The sequence below is a fragment of the Nycticebus coucang genome, chromosome 2 (genome assembly GCF_027406575.1).
Source record: "Nycticebus coucang isolate mNycCou1 chromosome 2, mNycCou1.pri, whole genome shotgun sequence".
NCBI lineage: Eukaryota > Metazoa > Chordata > Mammalia > Primates > Lorisidae > Nycticebus > Nycticebus coucang.
Window position 1 is genome coordinate 152,727,458 of NC_069781.1, and position 20,107 is coordinate 152,747,564.

The 20,107-nt window shown below is 41.3% G+C and overlaps 1 protein-coding gene across 3 annotated transcripts in view; it reads left to right on the plus strand.

Annotated features, from left to right (window-relative positions):
* FTO (FTO alpha-ketoglutarate dependent dioxygenase) overlaps positions 1 to 20,107 on the plus strand; it is a 413,048-nt gene that overhangs the window by 189,088 nt on the left and 203,853 nt on the right. For all 3 annotated transcript variants that reach the window (XM_053601915.1, XM_053601925.1, XM_053601932.1), the window contains 3 exons: positions 2,151 to 2,230; positions 6,701 to 6,844; positions 16,878 to 16,997. In XM_053601915.1, the coding sequence (XP_053457890.1) occupies positions 2,151 to 2,230; positions 6,701 to 6,844; positions 16,878 to 16,997 (344 nt within the window). The remainder of the gene's footprint in view (positions 1 to 2,150; positions 2,231 to 6,700; positions 6,845 to 16,877; positions 16,998 to 20,107) is intronic.

Below are 20,107 nucleotides of genomic sequence, written 5' to 3' on the forward strand. Positions count from 1 at the left end.
GTATCTGTAGAGAGTGTGTGTGTGTGTATATATGTATGTGTAGAGAGTGGGCGTTTGTGTGTATATGTATCTGTAGATTGTATGGGTGTGTGTATATATGTATGTGTAGAGAGTGGGTGTGTGTATATATGTATGTTAGTGGGTGTGTGTGTATATATGATGTGTAGAGAGTGGGCGTGTGTGTGTATATGTATCTGTAGAGAGTGTGTGTTTGTGTATATATTTATGTGTAGAGAGTGGGTGTGTGTGTATATATGTATGTTAGAGAGTGGGCCTGTGTGTGTGTGTGTATCTGTAGAGAGTGTGTGTGTGTGTATATGTATGTGTAGAGAGTGTGTGTGTGTGTATATATATGTTGTTTTCTGGGTAGATTTCTGGGTGGATGTTGGGTATTGCACACTGTATTTGTTGGGTGTGGGATTTTGTTGTACTTCTGAAATACTGTTGGCTTTCTCTCTAATGAATGAATAAATTATATCTTTTTGAGGCTTGGTTTAAGCTTTACTTGAAAGCTATAGAACAACCTGTAACCTAGGACTACTAGTTCATCCTACGCTCTGTGACACTTTTCTAAGGATTACCTTATTACCTTGTCCTGTTGTAGGAGCTATTTTTGTTGCTGGGGACATAAAGTATTCATGGCCCTGTGGGAGGTCTGAGATTTGTTCAGCTTGCTGCTTTCTGGGGCTTCCCTTTCTGGCCCCTTCCCTTTGAGAAGATTTTATTCACACATCTACAGATCAGGGCTCACCCTGAAACGTGAGGGACTCCTTCTGCGACCTCACTTGGCCTCTCTTCTGTCCCAGTTTTCTGCCTGTTGGGGCCCTGCTGCTGGGCCTTCCCAAACTCCGTCTCTGTCTCCTCAACTCAGCAAGGAAGGAGCTGAGAAGTCTCCGTTCCTACTTCCTCTTTCCTACTGTGTGGCTTTAAAACTGTTTCTACGGAGTAATTTAAGGCAGTTAGAGGCCTCTCTTATCTATTTTATTTTTCTTCTCCCTGGGATCGTAGCTTGCTTAGTTTTCCAGTGTGAGAAACCTTTGATTCCTATTTTTTGGTTGTCTTGTAGTTGCTTAAGACAGGAGGGTGAACCTTATCACTGCTACTCCTTAATATTCACACAAAGAAGGCCCTCACTTGGCGTTTTGCTTTTCCTTTCTATATTTTGAGCAATATTGTAGGTTACTGCTGACCTGTCAGGGGCCTGGTGGCCTTTGGCTCTTGGTTTATGTCATTGCCTTTCTTAGGATCTTGATAAGAGTCTTGTGTTGCCTGTTCAGGAAATCATTGCTGGGGAACATTAACATGGAAAGTGATGTCCTGAGCAGAGATGACACAGATTTTGCCTAACTAACTGTGGCATCTTTTCGTAGGATACACAATACCTTGGCCGTGGGTTTTTCTTCCATTGCTGTGGTTTTAGGAATAGTCAGCTGATGAATTCCCCACCACTCTTCTTGGTTGCAAATCCAGAGACATGAATTCTGCTGTGCGAGCCAGACGTGCAGCATGCTGAGCTGTTTGATTTGTTGCCTGGAAAATTGTTGGGGGCAAAATTGATACTTTGATTATGGAGATTTTCAGATTAAAGATGTTTGACTCTAAATAATATAAAAGACTGTTGTATTACTCTAAAGACAAGATGGAAGTTGATACGGCATGAGAAACAGAAAGAAGCTCATAATTAGTAAACTTTCTAGAGTATTATAGTGGATGGACAGATATTCTGAGGATAGTCCTGGTGAACACTTATTGCTCTAGAATAATTATTCCAAGCATGCCCTTTCATTCTTCAAAGTGTCATGGTTTGTGTGACCTTATGTATATAGTACATGTACACAAAGGGTGCCAGAAAAATGTATATGTTTTAAGAAAGGAAGAAAACTATATTAAATTTGTAATAGTCAAGTCACATTTGACTTCTGCTTTATAAGAGGTGCTCAGTGTGACTTGTATTCATCTTTCATTATTGGTGTTGAGTATATACAGAGAGAGAGAGAAAGGGAGATTCTACTTAAGAGGGAATGTTTATGACTGTGAAGTGCTGTCTTTTTCTGAGCGTGGATTTACTGTTTGCTTTATATTTTAAACAGTATGCAGTATATACTGACTAATAAATGTGTTTTTTAAAATCTCTGGTGTTCTTCCTGTAGATGATCTCAATGCCACCCACCAACACTGTGTTTTGGCTGGTTCACAACCTCGGTTTAGCTCCACCCACCGAGTGGCAGAGGTAAGTGTAAATAAAAATGTGATTCCCACCTAATTGGATGTGACAGAAGTGGTTGCAAGAGCGATTTATCATAGAGCTTTGGAAGAGCATTTGATAGGAAAATTGCTTCCATCTAACTTGACTTCAGGCTCTGTTTACTTGCTTTTTTAGCTTTGGGTTGTGTTGGATACAGTTTTAAAAAGTGGAATATTCACAGCATGGGATAAGCATATTTTGCTTCTTGGGGTTGTGATTCTTGGAGAAGGAAAATGCCATTGGCCAGTGTCGCTAGTTAGAGGTTTATTTAGGGAGATGTACCCATCAAGGTCAGGGGCAGGAAATGGGCGGAAGGGAATGGGGTGGATTTGTATGCTGGTGCGTCTGCTAGCTGCGGCTGTGTTCAGATGGTCAGGAATTTACTTTTCCTTTAACTTTTTGGTTAGACTTCTGGCCATGTGAATGTAAATTGAACAGAAAATTATAGAAGTGCCAAGGAGTTTCTGACCCCCCCACTGTGTTCACAGTATAGACTTTATTGTTACCTTCTGCTACCACTTGTAATGGCTGATGGTCAGCTTCTCAGACGAGTTCAGAGTGGAAAATTTTAAAATGAGAAAAACTCATGTTAGTCATCCTGGGGTCCCATTGCTCAGTTAAGAAGCGTTCGAGAGAGCAGGGGAATGATCATGAGAAGGATTGCAAATTGAACTCCCACCCGAGCTTGCTATCCGTGCTTTGCTTTATAGTGTGACTTTTCATGGACTCTCGGGGCTAAGTGTAGAAAATTGGGTAGAAGTGATACAGAAAAGTAGCAGGGACTCAGGTACAGGCCTTTCACTCTCACGACTGTGTGGGTCTACCAGGCAACATCATGTCTTCTGGTAATTAAGTAACTTTACTAGTGGGCCCAGCATATTGCTGTGTGGCAGGACAGAATGAGTAACCATCTAAACCTAGATGCCAGCAAGCCCATCGTGCATTTCTTCCTTTCTCTCCCCCTTGCTTCTCATGTCCATTCACTCATTCACTTCAATATTTGAGTGTCAATTGTGTGTCCTGCATGGGAGGCCTGGGAGATAGAGCCATCAGCACGACCATTATGTCCCTGCCTTTGTTGCACTTACATTTTAAATAAAGACAGAAATAATTATCTTAGATATCTGAAAGAAGTTCTGTTAGGAGGGAAGGGAGGGAAGAAGAGGAAAGAAAAGGAGGAAGGGAGGAAGGGGAGAGAGGGAGGAACAGAGGGAGGAAGGAAGGAAGAGAAGGAAGGAGAGGAAGGAAGGAAGGAAGGAAGGGAAGGAGGGAAGGAAGGAAGAGAAGGAAGGAGAGGAAGGAAGGAAGAGAAGGAAGGAGAGGAAGGAAGGAAGAGAAGGAAGGAGAGGAAGGAAGGAAGAGAAGGAAGGAGAGGAAGGAAGGGAAGGAGGGAAGGAAGGGGAAGAAGAAGGAGGGAAGGAAGGAAGGTGGAGGAAGGAAGGATTTAAACATTGCATTTTCCTGGTTAAAGGCATCTTTCTTTCTAGCTATAATCCTGCCAGGAATCTTGGTCTCACAGATCTCCTGAACACGTGGGTACTTAAGTGTGCACTTTGTGCATGTTTCCTAATCTAACCTGGAGGGCAGGCGATGGGGATAATAATCATTTCTAATTCATAAGGTTCTTACAAGGATTAAATTAGTTAATACATGTAAGTCTACTAGAATGGTACATTGGCATACATTCAAAGAATTTTGGCCACTAATCATCTTTTCATTTTATTCTAATGAAAAGCTAATAGGAGATAGGAACAACTACAGCTCTTTGCATGGAAAGTTATTCTTTTTTCCATTTACATACTAGAGTAAACATAATAAAGTAAGAAACTTTAAATTAATAGTGAGTTTTGACTATAAGAACTGCTATTCATTGAACACTGCTATTCAGAAGAAGGAATCTCAAGTTTGTTCATTCATTCATCCAACTTTTGTTTGTGTTCAAGCTAACATTTTAGGCCCTTGTGAGCAGGAACGGTTGGTATGTTGAGCGTCTTCAAGATGCATGTGGTCTAAGAGTAAGTGTGGTGTAGAGCAGAGTGTATCAAGCAGCGTAGGTGAAGTGTGTGTCAGCTGTTCATGCCAGATAACATGCAGGGATTGAACATGTCGGTGTTAGGGGATTTTAGGACGTTTTAGGATGGCTAATGGACTGAGGTGGGAATCTTATGATTGGGATGGGATGGGGATGCTTGGGAAATACTGAGTGGCTGTGCCTCAACCAGGTCGTAGGGTGCCAGAGGGAATGTTGGCAGATAAGGCTGGTTTCTGCATGGGACTGCAAGATTGTGAAAAATTTTGGCTATAGATTAGGTGTTTGAACTTGAGATGGTTGGCACTTGTGGGCTATTGATTATTTTTTATCTTGGTAGTGACACATTGGAGATAACTTTAAGAAGATGAAAATGATAGGGGGATTCACTTCGAAGTATCAGGGTGTGAACTAAGAGGCAGCCAGAGGGAGAAAGAAGAAATTCCTGTAAATAATATAAGAGACGGTGTAAAACATGGCAACTGACTGATGGGAATGGAGGGGAATGTAATCGTGAGTGAATGAATGGACTGTTTCCTGGATGCTTCCCATCTGCCAGGCTCTCGGAGGACTCTCGAGTTTCCAGTCTGGGTGATTGTTGAGGGATGACATTACTATTAGTAGAAATAGGAGGTCTAGGACATTAGGGGAAGTTGGAACTGCTGGGTTGGAATTGCCAAGCTAAGAGGTCCAACAGACAAATGGAAACATGGAAATAAAATGTGTGAGAAAACAGGAAACTCCTTGCCCCTCGTCCCCACCTCCTACAGTCAATAGGAGTAGTAGTAGTAAATACAAAAAGCATCTGAAGGGCATAGTTTGAAAAGCACCCTCCTGGCCCTGTTTCCTGTTCTCTAGGAGACCAATTTCATAGTCATTAGAACAGCATTGATTTCAAAATATCCTGAGGCTTAGCCGTCTCTGATTATTCATAGTTGTGTTTGTATCTTTTAATGTTTAGGTCAAACTTGGAGCACTAATAAACTTAAAGAAACTAGTATGTATTGTGATTTTCTTGGGAGGAAAATATTACCCCAATCTATGATTTCCATATTTTTATGTGAATGATGTAAATACCTTGCAGGAGTCAGCAAGCTATGCCTCTAGGCCACCTGACTGTTTTTGCAAATAAAGTTTTATTGGCACACAGCCGCACTCATTTGCTTACATGTTATTTACAGCTTTGAAGCTGAGGTGGAAAACTCAAGTAGTTGCAACATGGTGGCCTGCAAGCCTAAAATGGTTATTGTTTGGTCATTTAAGAAAATGTGTGTGCTGACCTGTATTATAGCTGCTTGAGCCACAGGCTCTGAGCCTTGTTGTGTCTTTTTTTGCAGCAAATTGGAGCTGCCTGCCCTTGTGCTCCCAGCACCCTGGGCTCTTCCTAGTGAAATACATAAGTAGTCAAGCTTCTGTTTATTGGCACTGAAACTTTGTTTTTTTCCCCAGCCTTGCTGATGTTACATTGTTATAAAATGGCAGTAAATATACAAAGAATTTTTATACCAGAGGATTAGCCTTCAAGGTTATGTCCAAGGGTACAGTTTAAATTATAAATATTAAAATACAAATATTTTAGGGATACATTTCCCTCCTTGGGTCTATAGGATATTTATAGCTTGCATTTTATCATTCTAGGAAATCATTTCATTACCAAAACAAACGGATGCACAGTCCATCTGCATCCTCTTCTTTTCTGACATACGATCATTTAAAAACAGGGCTTTGTCCGTTTGACCTCTGTTTTGCTCCCACAGACTCAGAGAGGGATGGACTAGTTTTCTGTGTCCTTGCTGACACGCAGGTACTGAGTTCGGCCTTTGAATATGTCTTGATAGCATGAGCCACATATTTTCCATTATTTGAAGGACCTGTTGTGCCAAGGACTATACTGCTGTGCGTGTACTTCTGCAGAAAAGGGAAACGAGTGTTTGTCTTGTGTTTGTAACTTCATTCCCCCTGCTCACGGTTAGTGTTGTATTAAGGCGATTTTCACACTAATTCTGCAGTCTGGTTACCTCATCTTTCCCATTGCTAGTCTGAGAGCACTTGCAACCAAGTCAGCGCCATCCACTTCTTCATTAACTAGTTATTTATGCAATAACTGTTTAAGTTTTTCCTACATGTAAGACTCAGTTCTAGATGCTGTAACATATGTAAAAAATACATAAAGCAGAGCCTTAGCCTCAGAAAGCTTACTGTTTAGTTAGAGATATGAGGCCCACATAACAAAAGAAAACCAATGAGGCCACGCTGGCAGCACAGAGCAGGCCGTGCTCGTAATTCTTGAGTTCACAATATAGGCTGAGCTGTGTGGGGCAACGGTTAAGTGAATAGAAAGGGGTGAATGCAAACCGTCCCAGAAGGAGCGGCCTGATAAACTTGGATTTTGCTCAGAATCTTGATGGCTGGTTCTGTCTCCACAGTGCTCGGCTGGAACCTTGGATTACATCTTACAGCGTTGCCAGGCGGCTCTGCAGAATGTCCAAGGCGAGGTGGACAATGGTGATGTCTCTTTGAAATCCTTTGAGCCTGCAGTTTTGAAACAAGGAGAAGAAATTCACAATGAGGTGAGGCCTCTCAAAAATTTTGAATTCATGCAGGGCCTGAGAGTCTACCCTACTTGCAGGCTGACAAGTCAATCTGCCGCAGTTCCATACTGGTGTGAAACGTGAGACTCCTAGGTTGGAGGTGCAGGGGGGTGATTACAGCAGCAGCAGCCAGAGCGCCAGCTTTGGTCTGTTCAGTTTCAGTCCATTCTGGAACCCCTAACAAAATACCACAGATTGGGCAGCTTCTAAGCAACAGAAATTTATCCTCGCAGTTGGGATTTTTTTTTTTTTTTTGAGACAGTCTCACTCTGTCACAGTGGGTAGAGTACTGTGGTGTCCTAGCTCATAGCAACCTAAAACTCTTGGACTTGACCGATCCTCTTCCCTCAGACACCTGGCTACTTTTTCTGTTTTTCATAGAGACTGGGTCTCGCTCTTTCTCAGGCTGGTCTCAAACTCCTGAGCTCAAGCAGTCCCCCCACCTCAACCTCCCAGAGTGCTAGGATCATTGGCGTGAGCCACCATGCCCAGCCTTCTCACAGCTGGCAGATCCAAGGTGAAGTTACCAGCACACTGGGTACCTGGGCTGTTTTCTGATTCGTAAGCTGCACCTTCTCCCTCTGTCTTTGCATGGTGCCAGGGGCAGACAGGATTCTTCCAGTCTCTATTATAAGGTCCCTGAGCTCATTTATGAGGGGAAAGCCCTCATCGTCTATTACCTCCTAAAGGCCACACGTCTAAATACCATCCATCACCTTGGATGTTAGAATTTCAGTGTATGAATTTGTTTTTCACAAATTCAGTGAAAGATTTTCACTGAAAAAATTCACAGTGTAGATTTTATTTTAATTTTTTAAATTATTATTATTATCATTATTATTATTTGAGACAGAGTCTCACTATGTTGTCCTCAGTAGAGTGCTGTGGTGTCACAACTCACAGCAACCTCAACCTCTTGGGCTTAAGCCATTCTCTTTCCTCAGCCTCCCAAGTAGCTGGGACTACAAGTGCCTGCCACAACGCCCAGCTATTTTTTTTATTGCAGTTGTCATTGTTGTTTTTAGCAGGCCTGGGCTGGGTTTGAATCCACCAGCCTTGGTGTATGTAGCTGGCACCCTAACCACTGAGCTATGGGTGCTGAGCCTAATTTTTTTTTTTTATTTCAGAATATTATGGGTGTACAAACGTATGAATGTTGGAGCAACATAAACTTTCAAAGCATAGCATTTGCTGAGCCTCCGTTTCTACAGGGTGATGCAGAGTCGTCCAGGTGACACGTACATACTGAGGGAGGGACGCGTGTCTCTTTAAACAGACAGTGAGCGTGTCTGGGACTGAGGGTTGCATTATAGGAGAAGAAGCTAGAGCTAAAGGAACCTGAGTCTCTTTAAACAGACAGAAAACATGCCTGGCCTTCAGTCCAGGTTCAGACATCATCTTCATCTTGTTAATCTGTTCACAAACCTGCCCTTTGTTCTGGAGAAATAAACGATCTCTACTAAGGCTGTTTGCTATATAAACCTTCTTGCAACGAGAGTTGATGTACAGGGCAGTTAGAGCTTGCTCACAAGGCATGCTGAAGGACAGTTTCCCACTAGGTACTGATGGAAATTCCGGGTAGGTCCTCGGAGCAAGTGCCGTGCTGTTTGTTTATAAAATTAGCTGCAGTTTTTTGTGTGTCAGACCAGTAGGTTTGGATTTTGTGCATCAGTGCTCCAGAAACTTTACTGTTCCCATTAAAAACCCTTTCAGTGTTTGCTTTGTCTTTGGACAGCATACATTGTTAGCTATATCTTTTTACATATGTAAATTGCTTTAAAAAGGAAACCTTACATTGCCGCTTTAAGTGGAAATCCAGTATCACGAGCCAAAAGGAAAAGTAACCAGAAAAATACATCCAATGAAAACAGGATATTCCAGTGGATATTCTTGTCTGGAGGAGGTTCTGAGCCTAAAGTCTCCTTTCTTCATGCTAAAAAGGGAGATTAGTGGTAATGGTTTCACAACTTCATAAATTTTCTAAAGATCATTGAACTCTGCACTTAAAATGTGTGAATTTTATGGTGGGTAAATTATACCTCAAAAAGAAAAAAAAACCTCTTAAAAGGAAAAAAAGAGACTAACTTGGTAGAGAACTATTGAAGATCGTTACCAATCTGAGACTTTCTTTTTGATATAACAAGAGTAATTTTGAAGATTTAGAATAGAAAAATTTTATCCTTCCAATAAATACTTAGTGAGGCTGGGAATGATGGCTCATGCCTATAATCCAAGCACTTTGGGAGGTGAAAGGGTAGGGGGACTGCTTAATGATAGGAGTTTGAGACCAGCTGGGGCAATATAATAAGATTTTGTTCCCCCCACTCCCACCCCGCAAATGAGAAAAATTAGCTGAACATGATAGTATACATCTGTAGTCCCAGCTACTTGGGAAGCTGAGGTGAGAGGATCACTTGAACTCAGGAATTTGAGGCCGCAGTGAGCTATGGTCATGCTGTTGCATTCCAGCCCACATGACAGCAAGACCCTGTCTCTAAATAAATAAATTAGTTAGATATGTAGATACGTGGATAAATAAATTTGTATATAAATTTACAGTAGAACCTCCATAGTTGACCACCTCTCTACATTGACCATCTGCTTACATTAAGCTGATTTTCATGGAGCAGACATGCACCACGTGTTTGCATTAGCCCAGAAGGCCTCGTTCTGGATGTCCAGTGGTTTGTTACAGTCCCTTGGAGGGTCAGCTTACAGAGGTCCTGCTGTACGTAGTAATTACGAAGTGCCAGGCACTCTTCTGGGCACTTTGGGATATACTGGTAAATAAAATAGATATTCTAGCACAGGGAGATGATAAATAATAAACTTAGTATATTAATTATATAGTATGTTAGAAATTGATAAGTGCTAAAGAAACAAAAATCCAATGCAACAGAACAAGGTAATGGAAATTGAGAGAATGCCCATTGAGAGGATGTGTTTTGATCAGAGATTTGAAGGAGATGAGAGAGGAGACACGTGGCTATCTGGGGAAGAGCATTTGGGACAGAAAGGATGACAACCCCAAAGGGGAAGGTAGGAGAATGCCTGGTGTTCAGGGGATTAGAGAGGAGGGCGTGAGGCTGCTAGTTGCAGGGGAAGAGGTTACAGAAATGGCCCTGGGGGTCTTGGGGACAGCAGATTGTACAGGCCCTTGGAGGCCCCTGTAAGGATGCAGACTTGCCTTTTTAGTCTAAGGGAAATGGGGAGCCACTGAGAAATTTTGAACATAGAGGCACATAAGATCTTTTTAATGTCTTTAAAAGATACTTAATATCTTTTCAGCTGCTCCACACTTTGCGAATCATGATCGTAATCTGCAGAACCAGGACAAAACAATTCTGCCTTCCAGAACGTGGTGCCCATGGCTGACACGAAGCTGTGGCTCTGCCTTTTTCACCATCATTGTGCCTGATGCGTCTCCCACTTTCTTTCCCATTAGTCCCTCTGTTGACAGTGCCCGGTACTAGAATTTCAGGAAAGATGTGCATTTGTGGGCCTGATGACCTCACTGAATTAGTCCCACAAGCAAAGTTATGTCTTTCTCCATATTAACAGTGTATAAATTCAGTCTGGACATTTAGTTATTTCTTTCTCTAGAAAGCTCTCAAGTTTACGGGTCAAGCTAGTGGAATGGCTTCTGTCTTTGACATACTTACTTACTGGCTGGTATGTTTTCCTGTCCTTTCTGGCCTTCTTCTGGGACTAACTGTGATGTTTTGTTATTATCCGTGGTTGAAGGAAATCTCTAAAATCACACTGTTTATCTAACAGTAAAATATTGTCATCTAAATCCTTCTGCTTGACAAAGTCTGCCTTTGACATTGTGTATGTTGGGGAGGTGGGGCAGAGTTGTACTATATCCAAACCTTCCCCCCTCGAGGCTAGCCTGAGGTTGAACGGAGAGAATGATCCTGAATCTAAATAGCTTGTGTGCCCGCCTTCCCCAGCCCTCCAGTATTGTGTTCTTCAAGGCCATCTCCTTACTGTTAAGAATTAACTCCATATGTCAGGCACAGAGTTAAGAGACTGGGCTTTTGCCATACAAATTGGCATGGGATTGAGTGCTTGCACGCTCACACTCGGCTCTGCTCTGTTGTTAAACACCAATGTCCCAGTAGTCCCCCTTTTTTCTGTTGTTTGCTTTCCGCTTTCTTCAAGGCTGTGTGTCTTTGCTGTACTAATTATAGGATGGAGCCCTTGGATTTGCAGGCTGGAAGCTTTCAGGCTGTGTGGGTCTGAAGTGGTTTGTTTTCCTTTTCTAGGATGGTTTTCTAACTAAACAATTTGGGAACTTTGGGCTTAGTAAACCGAGTACCTTTTGGAGGTGTGTTTCCAACTTAAGATGCTTAGGAAAGATTTTCATTCCGTTCTAAGCAGAGTCTTCCTCTATGTTATTAAATGGTTTATTTTTCTTCTTAAAAATAATAATGTGGAATTCAGTCTCTTAGTAAATTTCTTCTGGAAGGATGTACATTCTTCTTTTTTTTTTTTTTTTTTTGAGACAGAGTCTTACTCAAATCACCCTGCATAGAGTGCTGCAGCATCACAGCTCACAGCAACCTCAAACTCTTGGGTTCAAGTGATCCTCTTGTCTCAGCCTCCCAGTTGCAGGGACTACAGGCACCTGCCCCAATGCCCAGCTAGTTTTTCTATTTTTAATAGAGACGGGGTAGCCCTTTGCTCAGGCTGGTCTGGAACTCCTGAGCTCAAGCGATGCACCCACTTCGGCCCTCCTGGAGTGCTAAGATTACAGGCATGAGCCATCACGCCCAGCCCCAGGAATGCACATTCTTGATGGCATTGTGTGGTTCTTATTTTCTGATCAGACCTGCATCTTCCTTACAGCTGCTGTTTCCAAGATATCTCTCTGTTGATAGATCCTGGCCTAATTTCTTTTTCAGTAAAATAACTTGTTTCAGTTATGATAGTGAGACATTAACTCCCATGGTGCATGTTCCCACATCTCGTAAGGGAACTCATCGACTGACCTGGGAACAAATCAAGAGCCTAAACACACTTAGCAGAAGAAAAGTAGGTGACATTTTCTTACCTGTAGGAGTGATAGAAATACAATTATATGGTGATTGAGTGGCTCAGAAATATCATTTTCAAATCTTATTAGCTTTGTTCTTGAATGCCTAGGTGCAGGAAAGTGGGTGGGTTCTGTTTTTTCCTCCCTTTTATACTTTTTCTAGGTATTTTGAGGAGAAAAGATTCTCTTGATAGATCTCTTTTATGGCAGCTCTGTGGAGAACGTGGGTGTGGGTAAGAGGGTGACACAGTTGGTTTTCTGGGTCATAGCTATGACCCTGAAGTTACTGTGAACATGTTTTCATTTCTCTCTGAAGGTTCAGAAGGGGGTTCAAGATCCTACAGGCCCTCTAAGCTGTCAGTCTGCCTTGGCCTTCCGATGCCTGTGGGCATGAATTCCCTTTATATTGTAATTGTTAAAATACCGGATAATAGTGAGTTTTTATTTAGTCCATGATCGAAATCAGGCAATATTATTTGTTAGCACAATGAAGGCTCAGAGAACCTTGGAGAGAGCTGGGTTGTCTTCCTGCTGTCACGTCCTCAGGGATCCCTGTCACCTGTGGAATGTTCTTTGGCATCAAATCAGGCCTTGTCTTCCTGGTGGCTGCGTCTTCCTTTCTGCTCTGTGAGCTGTGAGCCTCTTTGGAAGGCCTACAGCTCTGAAGAAGGTTGGGGCTTCCCCAGCCCCTCAATGTGGTTAGGCCTTCAGTGTTACTGTTAATCCTTCACAGGGTGAGGCTTCCATTGTCTTCTGAGTCCTGATCTTTGGTCCTTTGGGTTTTTGTGCAATATCCACACTGAAGCTTCCCTTCCTGGTCCCCAGAGTTTAAGGAAAAATAATTTTTTTTCTTTACCTCACACTCTGAATCAAGCAGCTAGAAATATTTTTGCTTCCTTAATTTTAAGAAAAGAGCCAACTACTTTTCTTGGCAATGGGGGAAGTGATGAAGTTGGCATTTGATGAAAATCCTATCAGATTTTTTATCTACAACATTGAAATGAAAAAGTCAGGTCATGGAATTGAATAAAATACATGCCAGGGGATTTTATGTCCACAAAGATCGTATCTCAGGGGAAATTCTTCAGCTCATGAATAACACACTGTTGGGAGTCGGTCCTGAGTGCTGAACTTTTCTGACTGGTATTAGTGGAGAGGGATGGGCATGAGCTGACACGGGTATTAAAACTTTTCCTGCTCAGAAAACTTTATATGCTTGTGAGATGTCTGAGGGCAGTAAGTTGAAGCCTTGGGGTCTTGTTCAGTTTGTATTCTTAGATCTAGCCAGTGCCTGACATATAGTAGGTATTTTATTAGTGACACATATGACCCTCATCGCAAACCTATGTGGTTATTATATAATTATCCCTATTTTACAGATGACAGGTGACATGTTATTTTGTATTGGAACCTACTTTTTTTTTTTTTTTTAAGATAGGTCTTGTTCTGTCACTTGGGCCAGACTGGTGTCATCCTAGTTTACTGCAACCTCAAACTCCTGGGCTCCAGTGATCTTCTTGCCTCAGTCCTTAGTAGGCTATAAGTGTGCCCCACCATGCCTGGCTAATTTTTCTCTTTTTGTAGATATGGGGATCTTGTTCAGGCTGGTCTTGAACCTTTGGCTTCAAGTTGTTTTCCCCCCTCAGACTTCCAAAGTGCTAACATTATAGGTGTGAGCCACCATGCTCAGCCAGAACCCGCTTTTAAACTGACTCCAGAGCCCTTATTCTTAACTGTAGCCAACTCTCTGCCATATGGGCAGATGAAGGCATTCTTTATTATAATGGATGGGGCTCTTTCTTTGCTTTATTGTCCAATTCCAGAGTCCCCAGATACATCCTTTTCTTTGTTTCTGAGTTTTAATTTCCTAAAATCCAGATTCTAATGTATCCTGGTGAGTTAAATGAACTAATTACATGAGTTTTTTTTTTCCTGGGACTCTAGGTCACCAGGGCTTAGGCACATTGTCCTCTTGAGTAGAAATAACCAGCCCAAAGAAAACTTTTTGAAACCTTTTCACCTCTACTATAGGTGAATGACTAACATAGGGCTGAATGATTTGTTGACAGGCTACTCCTACAGTGTGAACAGATTTCATGTGCAGTCCATGAAAAAGAACTCATTTTTCCTTGTAATAAATATGTTGTCAAACGTGTATCCTTACAGAAGTTGAACTGTACTTGTATTCATTCTCCTTTAAAAGTACTTTAGTTTAAGTCTGTTAACCACTGTCTTTTAATACCACAGATAAGGTTTAGCAACTGTTGTTGTAAGGTCTACATTCCTTTTTGGCTTTGTTTTGTTTTGTTTAAAGAGGCTTAACTGAAATCAGTTCTACATATGAAACAAACATTTAGTTAATGTAAACTAAAACCTTTTCATATGACTGGGGGTTCTCAGGTTACTTATTTGAGCCATTTTCACCATTGTTAACTCTTCACAAGTTGCTTTTGTTTGCCTCTTGAAAGTTCAATATGGATAAACAAACAAAAAAATTCTTTGTGGTAGCAGGTGAAGATTATAATAGCTCTGTAGCTGTGTATGGAACATGATCACCTTAGCAAATCCAGACAACCCAACATGAAGCTTTGATTGCTGTGCATTTCTCTAGAGGGCAGTGGTCATAAGAGTTTTTAGAATCAGTGGAGCTGTATTTCAATGTTAAAATTTAATTTTCAAGTTAAAGATAAGTGATAAAAGACTTGGAAAATCGAGAACAATTTCTTATACTTCCACAGCTTTACTTTAGCCTCTCATCTGTCTATGTTGGAATTATTTCAGTTGCAAGAGATAGAAGGCTCAACCTGAGTTTAGTGTAAATAAAATGGGCTTTAGGAATAGCTTGATCAAGGGTCAGCTGATGTCACTAGTACCTGTTTGTTTGTTTTTTTATTTTGGACAGAGTCTTACTCTGTCGCCCTGGATAGAGTACCATGGAGTAATAGCTCACAGCAACCTCAAACTTCAAGCCATCTTCTTCCCTCAGCCTTCTGAGTAGCTGGTACTACAGGTGCCCACCACAACACCTGGCTAGTTATTTTCTATTTTTAGTAGAGTTGGTGTCTCTCTCTTGCTCAGGCTGGTCTAGAACTCCTGAGCTCCAGTGATGCACTGGCCTTGGCCTCCCAGAGTGCTGGGATTGCAGGTGCGACCCATCATGCCTGGCCCCAGTACCTGCTTTTTATCTTCTCATCTGATAGCCACTTCCTACTGCGTTGTCTCCACTCTTCCCATATGATGGCAGAATGGCCACAGAGTCTTCTTCCTGAATTTTTTGACAGTCTGGTGACTTACTCTTATTGAACATATACTTGTTCCCCTCAAACCCAATTCTGCGAATAGAGAAATGTAGCAGCTTGATGGGCCTGGACCCGGGCTACACACTGCACTCTGGGTTTTGGAGCTGGAACTCTCTCCAGAGCACCTGGACTGAGGTTGGGGAAGGGATGGGTTACCAAACGCTTAGTGGTGTTTTGCTAGAATAGAAGGAGGAATGAGGAGTTTACTATAATAGTCAGGAAAATAAGTTACAGTTTGAGAATTCATTATCCCAACGTCTGAAATTAGAAATGCTCCAAAATTCACAACTTTTTGAGCACCAAAATGATAATCAAAGGAAATGTTCATTAGAGCATTTTATTTGGGATTTTCGGATTTGGAATGCTCAACCAATAAGTATAGAATACAAATATTCCAAAACATAAAACACTTCTGATGCCAAGCATTTTGGATAAAGGACACTCAGCTTGTACTAGTATTTTTTGCTATCATTCATTCATTCATTCATTCTGCCTCTTGTCCTTTAGCTTTATTGAGGCGATAAGTGACAATTTGAATGGCTTTAATGTATACCTCCATAATTAATTTCATATTTTTCGGTTATGTGGGCTAAGATTATCACTGGCTCCTCCTGGCTTGTGGATAAGTTCTTTTTTTTTTTTTTATTGTTGAGGATAAGTTCTTTTTTATTTTAAAATTAGAAACTTATAATTGATATCTCCTAACACGTTTTTATTTTAATACCAGTCTTTAATAAAACATTTTGTTTAATTATTATTTTTTTAAAGAGCATTCATTCTCCCTTCCTCCAAAAGAAATGGAACACAAATGTGAGATCTTCCTGGTGGGCCCTCCTCCCCTCTCCCACTCCCTAGTTTCGGTAGCAATATTAAGTTTAGGAAACAGTGTGAGGATTCCTGCCCTGTTTCTCCCCATTTGTATTTTTCTACACATTCTAGACACCTTGGATTCCTATATAAATTTTAAAACCATCTTGTCAATTTCCGGAAGAAAGTTTGATGGGGTAGTGGGGTTCACAGATGAAGTTGGGGAGAATGGTGGGTGACGTATAATGTGGCACCTGGGGCATTCCCTGCAGCTGGACAGTGGGGGTGGGACGGGATGGGTTCTGGGACAGCCTCCCCGTGCCTGTCCCTATGGACCTTTGCACTGTGACTCTGGCCTGAGGGGAGGGCAGAGGAGGAGTAGGGGACGATTTTGTCTGATCATATCTTTCCTATCATATAATACAGGCTGTTGTATAATTTACGATCTCAATGTTTGTTGTTGATTGCTTGATAGTTTCCTCACATCTGACTTATAAATATTATTAAAAACTCTTCCCCATGGGGCGGTGCCTGTGGCTCAAAGGAGTAGGGCGCTGGCCCCATATGCCAGAGGTGGTGGGTTCAAATCCAGCCCTGGCCAAAAACGGCAAAAAAAAAAAAAACTCTTCCCCAACCTGAACTGGGTTGTTGTCTTTCCAAGAGGACCTTTAAGACTGTTCTTTCCTTGAGTTTGTGGAAATCGTCTAGAGATTCCAAATTATACTGGGAACTGGTCAGGCTGAGCTTTTCTCGCCTTTCTTCATCCTACAGCTGTGAAGCTAGAGAAGAGAACTGAGGAACGGAAGGTTTTGTCTTTGCTTGTCCATTACAAGGGCTTTATAATCAGCACCTGCTTTATGGTTCACAGGTCGAGTTTGAGTGGCTGAGACAGTTTTGGTTTCAAGGCAATCGATACAAAAAGTGCACCGATTGGTGGTGTCAGCCCATGACTGAGCTGGAGGAACTGTGGAAGAAGATGGAAGGTGTGGTAAGTACATGGAGTCTGGGGCTGTGCTGCCTGATGTGCACAGGCAAACGTGCATTTAATTATTCCAAATTATTGAGGTGGGTTGTTGTTGATAAGGTAATGCAATAGCCAGGATTTTGTCAATACAACCTCATTTCAGTTCAGCAAACATTTTATGAGTATTTTCTGTGTGTGAGGTAGTGTGCTAGACATATGCTGGGAAGTAGTTGTGAAAGGAGAATAATTCAGCAATATATCCAAAATTCATTTATTTGCATTTTTATATGTACCAGGGCCTATTCTAAATCTTTTCCCGGTATTAACTTTTACAATTCTTACAACAGTGCTAGAGGTGTAGAAACCGTTGTGGGCCTTAATTTATAGATGTGAAAACTGAAGGGCAGAGAAATGAAGTGCCTCCTCCAGGGTCGCCGGGCGAGGGGCAGAGCAAGATGGAAGTGCAGGCAGCCCAGCTCTAGAGCCGTGCGCTCAGCCACTGCAGTCGGCTTCACAAGGGGCATGAGGATAGCCAGGTATTACATTAGTTACAATGAAATCCCGCAAGAGATGTTTTTTGTTTAAAAAAAAAAATCATAGTCCAGAGGAGGGAGTATTAAATTCACACCACTGGAGCCCGGACCGTGGTGACATGGCAGAAGTGGCTTTGGGGGACCTTGGATGGGGAGGAGTATGATGGGATGAGGTATCTGGGGGAAACATTTTGCTCCCAGAACTATAAAAGCAAGGTCAGAGGAAGAGAGGAAGGTCTGAGTGAAGCAAGCGACGCAGAGATGTGGTGGGAAGTTTAGAGGGGAGGCAAGATGGCGCCACACGGAGGTCTTCAACCGAGTCAGTTTAGAGCACGGTAATAATAGCAAACACTTCTGATGCTTAGTAGGTACCAGACGCTATTATGGGTGTTTCTATATAATGTCTTTAACTTTTATGGCAACTCCATAAAGTGTGTATAATTTTTCCCCCCATTTACTTATGAGGACACTGAAACACAAAGGGTTTATGGAACTTCTTCCATGTCCCACAGCTAATAGGTTGGGGAGCTGAGACCTGAACTCACAAAAGCTGGCTCTAGAGACCTTGCCTTTCACCACCTCACTGTCCTGCCTCCAACAGTTGAATTTGGAATGTATAAGAAAAGTGAGAAAAGTCTGCTAAGCTCTAGAGATAGTCTCACTGCACAGAATTCGAAATGTGCTAGGAACAATGAACTCATCTGCAAAAATGGATGGCTATTGCTAATCCCTATTTTAATTTTTAAGACACTCTTGAAATGTGATTGACATGCAAAATGCTGTCCATGGTTAATATATAATACTTGAGAACTTTGGAGATAAGTAAGTGTACACTCATGAAAACGTCACCCATCTATGCCATTAGTCTATCCATCACCTCCAAAAGTTTCCTTCTGCCTTATTATTATTATTATTATTATTATTATTATTATTATTGTAATAAGAACACTTAACAGAGAATCTACCCTAATGCCTATTTTATAATAATGAAGATACCAAGTCACAACCCCAAAGGCACCAATGTAAAAGTTTGGGTCAGAATCCAAAAGTCTTTGCTTTCCAGACTTCTCGTCAAACCTTGAAACCATACCTTCTCATGGATATACGTCTAGGGAAGGAATGTTATGATCTTTCTATTAGCCTATTAACAGTATTGCAAAAATCGATTTCTCTGAAGACCTGAGTCACTGCAAAACTGAGCACTGTAAAACCACAGCAGAGGTAATGAAAAGTCTATGCCTAAATCTCCTTCATTTTATTCTTAAACTAAAACCTATTGAGAATAGGCTTAAGATGGAGAATATTGAGTATTCTCTATTTTTATGGGATATATATATATAAAGACAGCTTTTAGTTTCAGGGACATTTTTTTCTCCTGCATAATTCTGATTTTGTACATTTACATAAGAGTTAGAATCTTTTTACTTGATGAACCTTGACTTTACGACATCAACGTGACTTTGAAATTGTAATTTGACAACTCAGAATTAGAGTCGGAGAACAAATAAGACAGGAAGTCTTTCTGATTTTGTAAAAAAAAAAAGTGTATTTTATTAATTGCTTTCATTCAAGAGATTTTTATTCTTTAAAATCTTCAGTGATCTTACCAGTGATATTCATTATTAATTCATTTAAAAGATTTAGTTATACATATATTTATTTGGTGACAGTGGCACATTAGTGAGAGGGATATCTTCTGTTTATTTTGTAGCTCTCATATAAAAACTTCTAAAAAGAAGAGCAATCCTGTGCATTTTCCAGAGCTAGTCCCCTTGAAACTGGTGTGCCATTCCCCAGTGTTCAGAGAGAAATCAATGGCCTCAGCGTCCCCCCTCAGGCTGCCCCAGCGTGATTCTTATCAGCAGAGTGGAGACTGGGGCCAAGATGAAAGGGATGGTCCCTCTAAATTAAATTCAAGCCTTGCTTCAAGCCCTTCAAAATGATTTTTAACAAATTCATTAGAATGTGTTTTTGCTCTTGGCAGAGACAGAAGAGGACGATCACTAAGCAGGTCTACATCTCTGTGGCTCTGTCACTGTGGTGCCACCAGTTTTGTCTACTCAGGGTGGAATTGGTGCTGGCTAGTTAGAGTCCTAGTTTGTACCAGCCCACTTCATTTTTTTAAGCTGCAAGCAGTAGGGGGCAATGTTGAGCTGCTGGTTTGAGGGCCCAAGATGCTAGCCTTTCAGGAAAATGCATACAAACGTACCATTAACTTTCAAGAATTATCCCTGTTGCTTCATGTTAGCTGCAATCTCCAAGATTCCATAACACAGGAAATCAGTTGTGGGTTAACAAATTCAACAGCAATTTAACATAAAAAGTGCAGTGTTTGGTGTACATTTGGATTCTATAGAATTAGACTAATCTAAATGGCATTGCTGAATGTATTCACTTTGCTTCCAGGCAATATATTACTCAAAATTATTATCATTTTAGACAAATTATTCTTATTTATCTTTGTGCTTTTTTCCCAAATTGTAAAGTCACGTGTGTTGTGGACAGATTTCTTTAATCAATGCTTTTTGTCTGTTCTGCAACATAACAGATCGATCTCTTTTGGTAAGAAAATAAAAAACCTCAGGCAATATGTGCAATGCT